The 16,517-nt window shown below is 38.3% G+C and overlaps 1 protein-coding gene across 2 annotated transcripts in view; it reads left to right on the top strand.

The window, feature by feature from the left end:
* The window catches only part of COL12A1 (collagen type XII alpha 1 chain), a 344,609-nt gene that overhangs the window by 12,077 nt on the left and 316,015 nt on the right, over positions 1-16,517 (top strand). For both annotated transcript variants that reach the window (XM_085610958.1, XM_085610959.1), the window contains exons 3-5: positions 6,753-6,869; positions 7,971-8,114; positions 12,727-12,786. In XM_085610958.1, the coding sequence (XP_085467084.1) occupies positions 6,753-6,869; positions 7,971-8,114; positions 12,727-12,786 (321 nt within the window). The remainder of the gene's footprint in view (positions 1-6,752; positions 6,870-7,970; positions 8,115-12,726; positions 12,787-16,517) is intronic.

Genomic DNA, 16,517 nt, shown 5'->3' with positions numbered 1-16,517 from the left:
GTGGGCTTTGCTGCTGCAAATCAATTTCGTTACTCTTGAAATTCCAATGCAATGGCAGAAGTTTTAGTGTGAGTAAGCATGTGCACAGGTACAAGTAGTGGATGTTACAGGATGGAGACACTCGTGGCTTTTCACAAAGCCTTTGCAGATAGTTTCATACTCTGTAAAAGATTTAATCTGCCCAGGGGAAGAGTAATTTCATGTTGAGGGCTGGAAAGGTGAAGTAACACTTCAAATGCATGGGGTTGTATGGGAAGGTCAACATTCTTCAACTTTGGACTTATGCAATTGAAGATGCACAAGTAAATGCTTATGCTTGTGATTATACCTGAAGAAGTATATTCAGAGGGGTGGTGGCATACAGGGATGAGGCTGGTTCCACCCAAAATCTAGGCAATCCTGATCAACAATCTTGCATTAGATCATTCAATAATAGAAGAGGCAACTGAACTGACAATACCTTTGGCCACATTAGATGAGTTGCAGGACTGAGACTCAATCCTAAGTGACTTTTTGACTTCAAAACCATGATGAGTCCAGGGAGAACATTCCCTACCAAAACAAAGACAGAGGAATGCTAAGTGGGTCCCGGTTAACCAACTATTGTGATTACCATTGCATCATTCAAATTGTGCCCTGCTATATCCACTTTTGACGCAGTCTATACTGGATAAGAATGCCATTGGAAACTTTAGACCATTATCTCAACGACCCTGTTCAGTTGAGCTAAAGAAAAAGGCACCTATGATCTTTAGGCAGTTGCTGACAATATGGCCCCATCAGCTCGGTATAGTTGGCCTCAAGGTTCAACTCTGTGAACCAATGTGTCCTGCTGAAAACATTATAAGATGCAGGAATCTATGACAAAGCAAGCCACTGGTGCACTCGTGTTTCCCAGGGAGATCCTAGATGATAGTGCTGTCCTCTATTAAATCGACCATGAAATAGCAAGGTTCAGCTCTTTCACCTCTCATTTTCAATAATTATGAGTGGCCCTTCGCACCTGGTGGCATATGTGTGTATAATGGGTGCTACAAATACCGAGCAGCACATTTTTTCACTAATAAATATGAATGACAACTCTGTTACATTTTGGTCTAGATGGCAGTCCACTTCTTTGATTGGGAAGTACTTAAACATGATATGCTCTGACAAGAACAATCTGCTTCAAAATCACAGACGTAGGAAATCCCTTCATGGGTTCAATGTAGCTTATCAATTTGAGCTTCCAAACACACAAATAGCCACTTTTACCTAAAGCACAAAACGTTGAAATGAGTCAGTAATAACTAAATCCAACACCGTGAAGATAGGATTAGATAGAGTGGCTGTAAATTGACAGGAAGAAGACTTTTGCTTTTGGTTTCACTTTGAAGGGAAACATTAAATATTGAGGTCGCCATAACAGGTTCAGGGATAAATTCCAGCCCCGTCTGTGAACAGGAGTTTGCACAGGTGTTGGCATTGTGTGTTATGTGATCATATCACACCCTCACAGTTTTGTTCCTGATAGATTGTGGCCGGTCAAACATGTCTAAATTTATTAGGCAAATGGCAAATGATATGGAATTCAGTGTGTTAAATACCTCACCATGAGATAATGGTATTATCAGGCATGGTAAACATCTAATTCTATTCACATAACTTGCAACAAGAACGCAGCTAAAACCAATTGGTTGAATTTCCTCTACAGGAATATTCCTGTGGTGGAGGAAGTTCAGCAGATTCTACTCTGTAGTTAAAGTATCTTCTAAAAACTCAAGGAATTCCAGTTCCTTTCAAACGCTAAATGAAACCCTTTGTCTGAAAATGGAATTCAAGTACACCGACCAAATATTTTCTCGGCTGTTGTTGCTAGCCTCAAAGAATGTTATTTTCAGAATACTATTCCAAGTAGGCAGCTACATCTTTCTTACATTATTGGGTAGTTTTATAAATAGTAAAAAAAAAAGTAGAGCCCAGTACATGTACCCTAACAAAGCTTCCTCAAGATAATCTTTTTTTAAATATGTGTCAGCACTTTTAGGGCTGGCTTTGCTAATATGGGGTATTCTACAGACGGCAATGCCTCTGGTCTTACTGAAGAAAACTTTCCAGAGAGTCAATATAGAGAGCAACCACTAGCATCCCTATACTAGGCAGTACACAAGGTAAACAAAGAAGGGAATCATTTCCTATAACCGACATAGAATCTGCATTGCGGTCAATGTTCTGACCTGCAAAGTGGCATCCTGAGGCATCACCTTTTGTTAGATCAAAGTGATCAAATATTTAATATCCATCTTACCTTATACAATGGCATTTACTGAGTATCAGTGTCTGAAAAGTAGGGTTTATAAAAGTATGCTGCTTACTATGGTTATTCTATGCTGCTGTTTTTGGACTTAACAAGCCTTCAATAAGTGTTACAACTATTTTTAGATATCTGCTAGCATTTTATCTGGGACATATTGACTTTAAACTGACCATGAGAAAAGCATCAGTACATTCAGACATTTTGAATGTACTACCTTTTTTAAATTAATGTAGGAACATTTTTTCTTAAGGTTGTCATCTTTTGAAGGAAAGTGGAAGTGCAACTAAAGGCCAGATTCACAAAAGTAAACTTACACTTTTGTATGCGTTTCCAATAGTTTGCTATTCACAAAGCCATTTTCCTAGCAGTATCTTATGACTGCGGAGTCTTCGCACATAAAAAGATAGGATCGTCCTATCTCTTTATGTGCGGAGACTCCGCAGTTGTAAATATACTACTAGTAAGATACCTTTATGAATAGCAAACAATTGTAAACTTACATAAAAGTGTTAGTTCACTTTTATTAATCAGGTCTTACGTTCCTATATCTAAGTCACACAATATTATTAAACCTATTTATTGGACATTGTTGTTGAATAATAGTCAAGTCTATGGCATAATACAGATAAATGGTGACAAATACAGCATAGGCATATGCAAAACTGAAACATTGTAGTAAGATTACCCTTAACAAGTCTGACATAAGTATCGATCTTATATATCGTTGGGAAATCTATCATTCTATTGGGTGTTGATTTTCTGTTAATAAATCCATTTGGGCAAAACAATATTTGTAAATGATATGTATGTTGGACAATAATCTGCCAACAATATTATGGTTCTAAACCACTTATGAAACCAAATGTACTTTAACTTAAATTCATACTGCATGTACCTTGATTGGCAATACATGCAAGTCTAATCATTTCACGCCCTGCTCAAAATGGGATAACATGCTAAACAGACATGGAGAAAGAGGCAACATAGATGATGCTGTAGGTTAAGATTCTGTTTGCCTCAGAACATTAATGTTTACAGGTTTAAATGTCTGATATTTATGAGTGTTCACACAACACTTACCATTGTTATTTTCAGAATTCACACATTTAATATTAGGTCCACTATAGAGTATCTTTTATTTACTGTTCATAACTTCACATCTACATATCTTGAAGATATATATTTTGGCAAAGTATACAATTATGGAGTTGTGTAAAATAAACTTATATTAACCTATCTATTCTTACCGTGTCAATATTTTGGTGCTCAATACTTTGCCTACAATATTATGGTAGCATAACATTTAGGAAAATATATTCTGGTAGAATATTCCACCTATCCCCAATATGTGAGTATTAACGTTGGGATAGATATTGTATGGGGAAAGAATAGAGGAATCATAAGTTGGCATAGAATATAATAATTGAAGTAGATTAGTTTTGATAATAATCTTTGGGTTACAAAAATACTGTGTAGTAAATAACTTTGTTGCTTGACTACACAAGCACATTGAGTAGTAAAAACTTTAACAGAAAGATAAATTAATTGGTGTTTCAAAATACCAAGTTAAAGGGCCTTATATAAAGAATGAGTTGACCAACGAGATGCTATCTTAAACATTGCAATGAGTGGTCACACCTTTTTCCTAAATGCATTTGTTATGCTTTTCAAAATTGTAAGATATTTTCTTGACCATTTAATGTGGATAGTACATATATGTGCTATACACTACACATATTCAAATTTCACTTGTTCTCCAGATAAGCTTAAACTTTCGTACATTAGCTATACCAACTCATTTGTTTTGCCCAAGAGGCACATTTCACATGTGAGTTTATTGCAATGGGTAATTTCAGAAAAGGTGCCTTCAAATAGGCATTTTACATGTTTTGGTGCCATTTTCACTGCAAAATCGATTCTCCTTATTTGACACAATCATGATCAACTTATTGCGCTTACCATGTTTCAGAAAGAGGACTGCGTGAAACCAATGAGCATGTACCCTATTTAATTGTAACAAGCCGAACTTGATTGTTCATTAAAATAATTACAAAAATACTTTAAAATGTGAAAGACTTTTTCCCCACAGTCAGTTTTTCTGTTTTTCTGGAATCCGACCACGTGGAAACCAACAAGTTGGGCTTTGCTGCTCTTTCACTACAGCAGGTACAGCCTAAGGTCTCTGCTGCATCAGGCCACTATACCTAAAAGGTTGGTGTTGATACTTTCCATGTACTCATTTCTTTTATGAAGCATGCTCAGGCCAGTGGTGTTTGCCTTTGCATTAAATTTGTCCTGAGCAATTGGCACAATATTTTATAATGATATTCTTTATATATATATGCATTGAAATGCATATATATGTACATTGATTACATAAGTATTTTAACTATACTAATATCATTTGTGCATGGTTTATACTAAATTTCCATCTCAGCTCTCGCTAACAATGTAAATATAACAAACAGATCAGCCATTAAACGTGAATATGAATTTACTTACTACCTTTTAGCTGACTCACACACAAGAATGCACATACAAACATACATACACTCCCATTAGTTAATGCATGTACCTTTCAAATGTACAGCAACCCACACACAAACTTGTGTGCACACACCCGCAGAGTGACGACACAAACATACACCTTCACACTGCATGTCTTAAAGCACCAACAAGTGTTCATCTGGTGTCTTGCTTGTGATACCAGTTCTAGTTCTGCAAGGAATGTCTGTTTGCAATTACTTTCCTAACCTCTTTTGTTAGGGTCTAAATATTTGCATTTACCACCCACTTTGAGCGAGTTAGTAGATGTAAAAATTTGCATGTTTGGCATGATGGTATACAAAGGAATGTCATTATAAAATATTTATGAAATGTCTGTCTTTAACGAACCGTGTACATGGAGACCTAAACCCACTGTAAAACTCTCAGAACTACCCATCTCATATCAACATGCATGATGCTGCAAAATTCCTTTCATGCAAGCATATGTTCTCATGGCCTTTCAAGTTACCCATGTCAACAACCCCTACACGTCTTCCTGGTTTTGTTTCAGTTATTTGTTCAGACCACAGGTGTTCTCTCTTTGTTTGCTGAAGGTATCAAAATAAATGTTTGTCATTATGCTCTGATATTGTCTTTTCCATTATTAACCTCTGTTTTGTGAAACCACATACAAGCATTTTGAAAGTAAAATGCTGTTTCCTGTATGGGGTATATGAACGCATGCTGCAAAAATGTTACTTTCCTGCTGAAATACTATTTTGGACGTTTTAAAGGTGCGAACAGATTGAAAATTAGCAAAAGATACTACCAAGAATCAAGAAGGCTCTAATATCGCTTGCTTAAAATTACACCATTAATATTGGTGTCAATACCTTGCAGTATCTCAAATGTATGCTTCTCTAAGCACATGCACACTTATGTATCCATATGTCTGTGTGTGGTTACATGCATTGCTTTCCCATAAAAGAATGTAAAGGCTCACTTTCTGTATAATAATAATATCTTTTATTGGCATTGTTTGTTTTTGGCTCAAATATATACTGACGGCTATATATACTGTACATAACAAATAGTTCATTTGGCAAAATATAATTTTTTGCACAGTAATTGCACATTGCACAAAACTGCCAGTTGTTTTGTAAATATTTGCAATGTGTATTTAATACCTACATTAATAACATGCACGTGCATTGAAGTGCTTAAAATCATATGTATGCAAAGAATAGAAACACATACAATATTAAATAAAACCCGATTATACCTCAATTAAACGACAGAAGTCAAAACAAAGCAAAATTATGTTTTTTAATCACGTCTATCAGATCATTAGTCTCATTTAACAATCCAACTTGTGCTTGGCTAGCCATTGTTTCTCAAAGTATCATGCCTAACAACTTTGTCAGCATGAAGAAGTTGCTGGGTTCAGCAGTTCATAATGTATGCAAACACGTTCCTGTAATGGACTACAGTGTATACATTTGGTGATGTCTTGTGAGTAGGAGTGTTGTCTTTGTGTTTTGTCCTATAAAGTATTAATGTGAGCAGGTTCGATCTAGCATGTCTTGTACGGATTGCACCCAGCATGCTCACAAATCCCTTCCATTGTCATGTCAACTCTTCGCCCAGTGGGTCATTTTCTGCGAACTCGCTGTGCACCCACCCATGTTCGGATTTGTGTTCTATCTTGCTTGTTTCTGCTGGCCATTTTCGAATGACTCGGCAACTCAAGAAGCCAATGTTCTGTTTTGTCCTCTGTAACATGATGTGTTGTGATATTGTCGAGCTTTTGTTTCATACCTGTTCCAACATACATGTCAGCATGCTTGTTGGAAACAAATTTATGCAAAGACACGATTAGTAAGCTCTGTTTACCTTTATCATTTTATTTTTCAGTAATAGTTTCTGATACTATATAAACACAATCTTTTTATAAAATTCTTTTTTTTAGTTGATCCGCCCTCAGATCTTAAATTTGAAATCATAAATGAAAACAGTGTTCGAATGTCATGGGAGCGACCGTCTGAACCCATAGAGGGCTACAGAATCACCATAGTTCCGACAACAGGTATGTTTATGAGTCATTATGTGGCAGAGCAATTTCAATATGTACGGTGTGATCTCCTCATAATGATGCTCCAGATTACAAGCTGGGCGCAATGTTTGCACAGAGTATGCCCAGAGTATTTATTTGAATTTATGATCACTTTTCACACCTTTACAGGTTCTATACAATTGCTATTTAAGCAGAAATTAAACTATTTAAGTGGCTTGTTAGCAAAACAATCACACTCCGGCATGCAAATCACAGTTTTCATGCCAAATACATCAAATATTTTGAAAAGATACTGAGTGGTTGAAAATGCACCCTACTTTAACCAGAGAGCTGACCCTGGGTGCGTTCCTTAGATATCTTGTTGGTAGCTCAATGGAATGTGCATATGTTCCTCCTCCTCACCAGAGGTCACATTCCTGATGTTATTAAGGTATATTGATCAACAGGAATACTCTCAGCCTTTTGTAGCTTTTGAAGCTGATTTCGGTGAAATCCACAATCCCAGAAATAGGTCTACAACCATAGGAACTGATTTTAGGATGTTTTGGTGCTGAAACAGTTTTCACCACTTAACATGTGTTTGACACATCTCTAATTTACTGGTCGAGATGCTGCTATTCCTTGACTTCTGACAGGGACCATGTGTTTTCAGTCTCGGGTACTTAAAGGATCGGTCAGGATTTCGATGCCCTTTGCCTGAGACATGCTATAAAAAGTGCATTTTCCACGAATTTGGGATCTTACCTGACTTCAGATCTGCAACCACGAAACAGATGTTTAAAAAAAAAAAGGGGGGAATGAGCAAAAAATGTGTGTTCTGGTCCATCTTTCCTAACTTTGTATCTAGCATAAAGTGTTCCATAGAAAAGTAATAATTCAGCCTCGTAAAGATGATAGCACATCAAGGCCAAGGTAGGGCCTGAGGAAGACACAAAACAGAACCCTGTGTTTAGACGGAAAGTTTTTTCTCAAGCGCAGCTTTCTTAGTCCTGGCACCTCACAGTGATATCAGACAATTCAAAGATTTATTTGCATGTTCATGTATCTTATCATATTTTTAAGATCGGTGTGCATTACCTGATTTCATGTGTTTCTTTTTGTATTTCGTGACAGATGGGCCCACTAAAGAATTAAATCTCCCATACACAGCTACCCAAACTGTATTAACAGAGCTCACACCAGATGTAGAATACGTTGTGACGATAATTTCATTTGATGATGTAGAAGAAAGTTTACCTGTCTATGGCCAACTTACAAGTAAGTGTGCATAGAAAACCTTGGGTGGCTGTGTAATATAATTTATAATTAACTTGTTTGGATACATTAAAGTTGCAGAGATATCTGTGTATGTAGAAACACTCAGACTAGTATGGTTTTTGAATTATCATAGTTTTTAATATTTTGTGTTACTGGGAAAGAAAGAGATGCCATGCTCAGTAGAGTGACTTTTACATTTACCTCGGGAAGCACCAATGATTATGTTAAATTGACATTTATTTAATCATAAAGCATATTATTGCCAATAGCATCATGGTGCTAGAACTGATCAAAAACTCCCTTCAATCAGCAAACACACATATCAGAAAAACAGATCTAGCACAGAGAAGACAGATTTGAAATAGGTTTATATACAGGCAAAGGCCAGGTTTTGAACTACTTGTAAAATATGGTTTGCTGAGATGAGTGGATGAATCTAGGATTCCTGCTACAGTGGTCAAGACCCAATGTTGAAGATGGCACGCGCCTCACGAATGGCTGCACCCAAGAGCCATTGGAAAGAGGATAAATGGAGTTGTGGGTGGAGCTTGGCAGGATGTGCCGTTTTTAATTATTCGTTCCAACAGTGAATTCACATGAAAAAACAGCCGATACGTGTTTCGCCAAATGGCCAATTGGCCGAGGGGTTTTTCACGGCAGGGTGTCTGCTTTACGGTCCTATAACTGAATTTGTTGTAGCGACTTGGTCTCTGCGGTCCCAGGAACAGGAATTGGCAATCGGGTGAAACACGTGTCGGCTGTTTTTCATGTGATTTTACTGTTGGAACGAATAATTAAAAACGGCACATCCTGCCAGCCCAGCACAAAAGAACATGAGTTTTGGAAATTATTATACCTTTTGCTGCATTTGATTAACAGGCACAGACCTACACCCACAACTCAAATTATGCTTGTAAAATGTGATTTGGTGCTCAAGCAGTCAGTTATTTAATGGGAGCTCATTTCAAAGAGATGGGCCTGGAACTCTGAGTGATCTGCCCTAGACAGTGATTTCCTAAAGCTAGATGCAGAGAGAAGTGCAAGGGAGCCAGAAATCATGCAGTGCGCAGGAACAAAGAGAGTGGATAATATCAGAGAGAAATTGCAGGCCAACCCTATGCGTTGCACAGTGCACCAAACAAGGAATCTTTAATGAAGTTCACTGGAAAAGGCATATATTGTGCAATTAGAACTATTGTCATGTTTTTACCCTTTCATAAATGTGCATGGTGTTTCAGTAGGGCAGGGGATTATCTATGAATATAACACCCAAATTAGCTCCTTCTTGCTCTAAATTGGTAATGATTCCCTATACAGGGGTACACAAGTTGCGCTGATGCACACACTCAATATCCAAAATAGTAGAGAAATAATTAAAATGAACACAAAATTCAACGGGGCTCCTGCTGTTTTAGTCTTCTTTTATTTCAGTGTCTTCCATTCCCAACGCGTTTCGTCGCTATGGTAATCAACTGTGCGACTTCCTCAGGGCTTCAATTTCAATTTTTGGTCAAATACCTTCCGGTATTCATGTATACGTTCCAACTCAGATGCAACTTCACGCTTAAATAGAAGATTTCTCCTCATCTGTTCTAAGAACACTAAAACAGCAGGAGCCCTGTTGAATTTTGTGTTCATTTTTAATAATTTCTTTACTATTTTGGATATTGAGTGTGTGCATCAGCGCAACTTGTGTATCTGTTTCTTAATTTGGGAAATTGGGTGTTTTCCCCATTGTTTGATGCACCACATTACAATTAATCCAATAGAAAAATATTTGTGTATATTTGTAGAAGCGCCTTGTTCCATCACCCCCCCCTCTATGTGTACCCTATACAGGGGTATTTCCCAAACCAAATGACCCACCCCAGTAAGATATTTCCTTAAACAGACACACCTCTGTCCAATTTATTTTAATAGGTATTGTCTTGTCATCAAATTCCCATTTGGTGGGGCAAGACCTAGATATATGCATATCTATATAACTCCAACTTTTATTGGAATTGGATGTATGAAGGGCCCTATGTGCTGGATTATTCTCTCATGTGTGAGTAGTGCTGCATTAGTTAACAAATCCTAGGACTCATACAAAGTATCTTATTGAGTTGGGGTGGATTGGATGGTCATGAAAGTGATCCAATTTTCCATAAAATGCTCAAAGAAAGATTATGAGCAAGGACAGTATGAGTTTTGCAGTGCACACAGCTGTCTTTATTAGTGCCCCAGAGTTGTATAATGTCTTCATGTTTACTAACACATATCTAAATCTTCTGTGAGATTCTAGCGCCTGGAAACCCTTGCAGGTGATTAGCCATGCTTTCTTAAAGCCTGATTTATTTATTTATTTATAAAGTTTTATATAGCGCGAACAAGATCCCAAGGGATATCAAAGCGCTTTACATTAGGATGGGAGGAGGACATACATGCAAAATCGCTAACACGTAGTCATGACACACAAACAGGAATGATCACTTATTCAGGGATAGTTGCACCATAGAAGGTAATACATTAGGCAAATAAAAGTGAGCCCAGATGGGGCCATTGTAAGAGGAAAAGAGGACTAGAAACAAAAGAAGGTACAGTGGAAGTGAGAGCAATGTCCAAGGAGGATAATACAGTAAACAAGTAAAAACGGGCCCTGAAGGGGTCTTTGTATAGGAAAAGAGGAGAATTAGAACAAGATGATACAAAGGAGGTAAGAGCAATGACTTTGAGCAGGTCGGCCAAGCCCAATTAGTTTAAGAATTTGTTCCTAAAGAATCTTTTGGCTTCCACTTTGAACGCCGTTGTTGAAGAGATTCTACATACTTCTGGAGGAAGAGAGTTCCATATCTTTAGGGCGGCGCCTGAGAATGCTCTGTGACAGGTTCTCTTTTTCCTAAGAATGGGTGGTTTCAAGAGGAAAGTATTGGCACTCCTTGAGTTTCTTGCCCCACAAGATAGCTGAAGTTTTTGCGCAAGGTACCTGGGAGTATTTAAGTGAAGAGATTTGTGCGTCAGAACAGTAATCTTTAACTGAATACGTGCATCATACGGCAACCATTTGAGAGATTTCAGGACTGGGGATATGTGCTCATTTCGCTTGGAGCCTGTAACCAGCCTTACCGCGGAGTTCTATAGTCTATAGCTAGTTCACACATCAACACTAAAAAGATGAGCGCTTTTTTACCACTTAAAAAAAACAGAAGTGCATGGGGTGATCTGTTTGAATGTCTGCCTATATAGTATTGAATTATAAAGGGTGAGTTGAATTTTAAAATAAAATATGATATTATATGGGCATGCCTTTTTAAATGCAGCGGAACAAAACCCAAGCATCAATCTTCTACTCAAGGCAATAAAAATTAAGAACAGAATTCCAGTTTTGCCTTTATCCTCTAATTTCTTAGGTTTTACGCCAGGCAGTAGACACAGCTAAACTTAATTGAAACACTTTCCTACATTTGCAATTAATCAGATCAAATCAATGTATTTCATCACTAGGTCATGGTTGATTAGATTATGCAAATGTCATTCTAGAAGCCCTCCCAAAACCTACCCTATCACCTATCAGCAGAGGGCGAGGTTAATCCCATTGTTCTGCACATTTACTTCTATGACTACTTTCTTGCCTTACTTGTATCATGACTAGTTCCATTCCCCAATAAACGCGTAGGGCCATATTATCAAGAACAGCAATAACATTATCGCTGTTTTAGCGGCAGGAAACTGCCGCTAACGCGGCGATAAGGGACTTGATAATATGCCCTTGAGAATTCCAATAGAAGCCCAGGTTCTGGTGTGAAGGACATCAAACCTGGGCTTCTATTGGAATTCACAAAGGCATATTATCAAGTCCCTTATCTCCACTTTAGCGGCAGTTTCCTGCCGCTAAAGCGTCGATTATGTTATCGCCATTCTTGATAATATGGCCCTTACAATATCCGTGTTCCACTTTGATGAAATGGGTCTCATTTCAGGGATCTTGACTTCAGCTCTAATTTCCAAGTTAGCTCTTTTCTGTGACTTGGATGTCCAAGACTTCTTTCTCACACTTTCTGCTCGTGATTAAATGCAAATCCAACTATGTTCTTTTGCAACATATTCTCTACACAACTGGCAAGAACAATATCGTACAATTGCAATAGAATACCTCCCCTAGGTAAAAAAAAAAACGAGACAAGGTTTAAGTTATTACTTAATCATTGGGTGGGTGGGTATGATATGAGTAGGAACAGATAGAAGATAAATCATTTTGCGCATCTTCCATTTTGTCAGAGCTGTTTCCATTTTGCTGCAAGTTTTTATGTGATATTAATTAGCTGAAATAGAAAAAGTTTAACAAAACACTTAAAGGCAAAAGCGTTTTTAAGTTGAAGTCTCATATTTAATGCAGTTTTCTATAATGTTTAAAAGTCAAAATGAGTATTTTTACTGCACATTTTCAAGTTAGCAAGATAGCCCAGTAATTTAAGGGGTGTGGCAGTATCTGTTTTCCACTTCTTTAGCCTTCGAAGGTCAAGATAGTGTGACCTGTGAACAATTAAATGCCTATATGTGTATGAACACGTTTTTGTTTCTCATGGTGGTATATGCAGACTCCATTACTTTTGTACTTTCTTTTTTCTTTCAGTTCAGACAGGAGGTCCACTGAGACCTGGTGATAGAACACCTGGTGAAACTGACTTACCAAGTAAGTATATATTTATTGACACTAAGATTGTGACCACCTCTTCACCAAAGTATTTTCAATGCACTGAAAAAAACACAACCGATCCACATAGATAGAGGGATTTTAACCAGAAAAGTGGACTGTTTCAACTTTAATGTTGATATAGAGGATTGAGTGGTAGATATATTTTTAGTTTTTTTCAAATGCAACGTTGGGCACTGAGTTAATGTGCTGGAAGGAGGCATAGGGGGATCAGCAGTGGATACCATGGTAACAAGAAAAATGCAAAGTGACTGGAGTAATTAAATTAGAATTGGTTGTTCTAAATTAATTCAAGGAATGCTAAGACAAGATGGATGAGTGACTCCTGGCTTTTAGTTATTTACAATGGCTAAGATTCTAGCTTTCCAGTAATTCTGTGATACTAATGTGACCTTAACCAGTACAACAAACATTGAATACATTACAATACAGGTGTAATCATACTTCAATTAACATGATACATTCAAGTATTGTTACTTGTACATTAGCATTAACATGGCAATATTGTACCAAGAAAAATGACTTATTTTATCAGTATAGGTTGCCCATCATATTATTCGTCACACAATATGGTATCTGGGTCCTTTCCATGACATTTGTTCTCAAAGCATTTGTTATGTTTTCTGGTGTCTCCAAGCAAAATTACAAGTTACTGTTTTCTCATGTATGTAAAGAAAAACTAACCTTGATTCTTTTGTTTTGCAAAACACAGGAAAGATAACACATTTCAAATTCTACTGCAATAGAGGAAACTTAGTCAATGTGTTGACTAAATTGAAGTTCATGTGATCTATTGGTTTAGATCCATGGAGATGTGGTATTGTAACAGTTGTGTAAACTGTTCAATACATGTTGTTGCATGAAAAGGCGCTAAGATGCTTTTTAAGTTCTACTTGAGGACTCATTGAGATAAATTTGAAAGATCAGGCTGCAGGGGTCAATACCTTGATTGGGAATGATGGCTGACCGCTATGTCAGTCACAACCAAGATCTATTCAATTAATGTGCTTTCGGTACTAATTTACCAATTCATAGTTATGCAGGATAAATGCTTAGGTTTAGGACACCTTCATGCACAAAGACAATCCTTTGAGGAGTTTTCCTCCTTATAATTGGTTGCAAAATACAGCACACATAGAAAGAGGAAATAACGAGGACAAATTAAGGTATTTCTCTTTTCACCTCTGTTGGGAATTGCGCACAATTTTGAAGCATTACCAGGTTTACAAGTTTTGTAAATCTGGTAATGCACCAAAATCTATGGGTGGATACAGGGGGACGCCCATGCTCCACCCATGGAATGCCTTTACAACGCAGAGTAATGCAAGGCAGGGATCTCACTTAGGCCCTTGAGTAGCTTTGTGTCACCTTGCAAGGGCAACAGAAGGACTTTGTAAATATGGCCCTTAGGCTTTTGTCATTAGTGCTTTGCAAGACACACTTTTCAAGCAGGCACATAACACATGTTCATAAAAACACAGGCCTCGCTGCAGTTGTCAGATAGGATATGTGGTCTCTTGATAAAGTGTGTAAGTGTATCTGTAGTCTGTCATTACAGAGCTTCCACGTGGGACGGTTTCAGTATTATGAATCCCTGTATAAGTGATGTCCATGTAAGTTACATACCTGGTCCCTCATTAGTGATTAGTAATACTCCCAGGGTTACCAGTGAAACAGAGTTGAGTTTCATGATTTTATAGAACTGCGTGTCTAATTCAGGTCTCGTGACTCTTTAGCAGTCCATCTCAGTTAGAAGAGTTCTGCTTGGGATGTTTAGCTCTGCATGTTTAAACGGGTCTGTAGGCTAGTTGTTTTATTTCCTTTGTTGTCATCCTTGTAGTGCCCTCCTGTGCTCCCACTGTGCTCTCACAGCCCAGGAGAAGAATGAGTCAAATGTTCATTCTGCATAATTCACCCTCCTCCGGTTAATTCCACAGCACTCTGATTTATAGAAGGCACTAAAGTACTAAAGCTAGGAATTCATGGCCCTGCTTGACCTTTGCCCCTGCACTTTTTTGACCCTGCTGTGAGATTGAATGCCTGGCCTACTTCTAATGGCACACTTTATGAACTTCCCACCCTGTGGTCTGAATGACTGCAAGGGAAGGGAATATACTTGTCTCTTGTGTGCTTCTAAATGTGTATCACAAACACACTTGCCAACACACTAACAGGGCCCCCTCCTGCCCCCCCCCCCTTTCTCTTCTCCTGCTTCTGTGTTTCTTTTTATTTTTTCATTCCAGGATCGTTAATTCTTTTTGGCTATCGGTCATTGTCGTTTTTGTTTTTCTCCTATTCACCATATATTTTTCACTACCTCTTCTAATCTCTGTTCCTATCTTCCTCTCATGGAAAATTGAATGCTTCACTTCCTTCGCCTTTCCTCTTACTTCCTCATTATTTATGTCCCGCTTTATTTGCTCTGGTTCCTTCTCACATTTGAGGGTCTCTGCATATCCGCAGCATCATCTGCCGCGCATTGCATGACAGCCGAGAATTTTCTAAAACCGAAAATTCCAGTAGAAAAATGGCCTACAAGTTATTAAGATGGCAAGAGGTGTGCCTTGCCTCAGATGTGGCATGACGTGGGGCAGGCTTTCTGGGCCCTTAGGAACGCTTGTAGTTAAGTCAGAATGCAAACCCGGTGGTTTTCACCTTGAAGTTTAGAGGAAAGTGTTTTCTCCGTTTTTCAGAGGCGCCTCTGAGTAGCCTGGGCCCATTCTGCAGAGGCTGGAGATCCTTACACACGAATGGATGGGAACTGTGAACTTGGATCTATTGTCCTCAGGGTCTTTGCCACTCAGGAGTGATTCAATGGTGGAGTGTACCCTGCTTTAAAAACACAAAAAATAATGTCAGTTTGTTTTTTACACGAAGACAAGCATAATGTAGTGAGAAAACACTGCAACAGCAATTATCCTACGAAAGTGCGTTAAAAAAGGGAATGGTTTGCGACATGTTTAAGAAGCCAAAAAGGCTAACTAATTGCCGGACAGAGAGAAGAATGACAAAATAACATATAAAAAAATAGAAAGAAACAGTCATGGATGAATTGGGGGAGGTGTGGGTGGGCCATGTGGTGTTGATGGTGGTGCTTGACTAGAAAATGACGTGGACAGCTGGTCACATGCTTTTTTCCCTCTAACTTTAGCAATGCTGTGCAGCATCAGAGATGCTGTACAACGTGGCTAAAAACTATTGGCAAATCTAGGCCACAAAGGCGAGACCTACTGGCTTTGCCAGTGCTTGCTGTTGTAAGGTAAATCAACGTCCTGCCTGCTACTCCCAATTAGGCCAGTGGTGGAGTGATTACGGGCTTTGTGACCTGGGGACTAGGAAACACCCAATCTTTGGGTTTGCTTGCAACATAGTGAATCGTGGCCTTGTATTTTTCAAGGAGCCATTTAATCGTCAGCATTTTTATTTTAAACTATTCAGCAGTCTGCGCACTTGTTCGAAGCACTTGGCTTACTTACCGGCTGCCATACACGGCCACGCTATGTGCGAATCCATAATCCTTGTCTGGAGAAGTGCGTGCATGTATTATCGGAATCGTCCTAAGAGCGTGACCGACAGGCAGGCTCGCCTGCCTCAGGAAGTGAGTATTTTTTTGGTTTATTTAGATCGGAAAAAGGCTTACTCCTGCACAATTACTTCACACCCGAGTTCAGAAATCTGCCATCAGTCTTTGATCGCTACCCCAGATTCCT

The sequence above is a fragment of the Triturus cristatus genome, chromosome 6 (assembly GCF_964204655.1).
Source record: "Triturus cristatus chromosome 6, aTriCri1.1, whole genome shotgun sequence".
Taxonomy (NCBI): Eukaryota; Metazoa; Chordata; class Amphibia; order Caudata; family Salamandridae; genus Triturus; species Triturus cristatus.
This window is presented reverse-complemented; position numbering and strand designations above follow the sequence as displayed.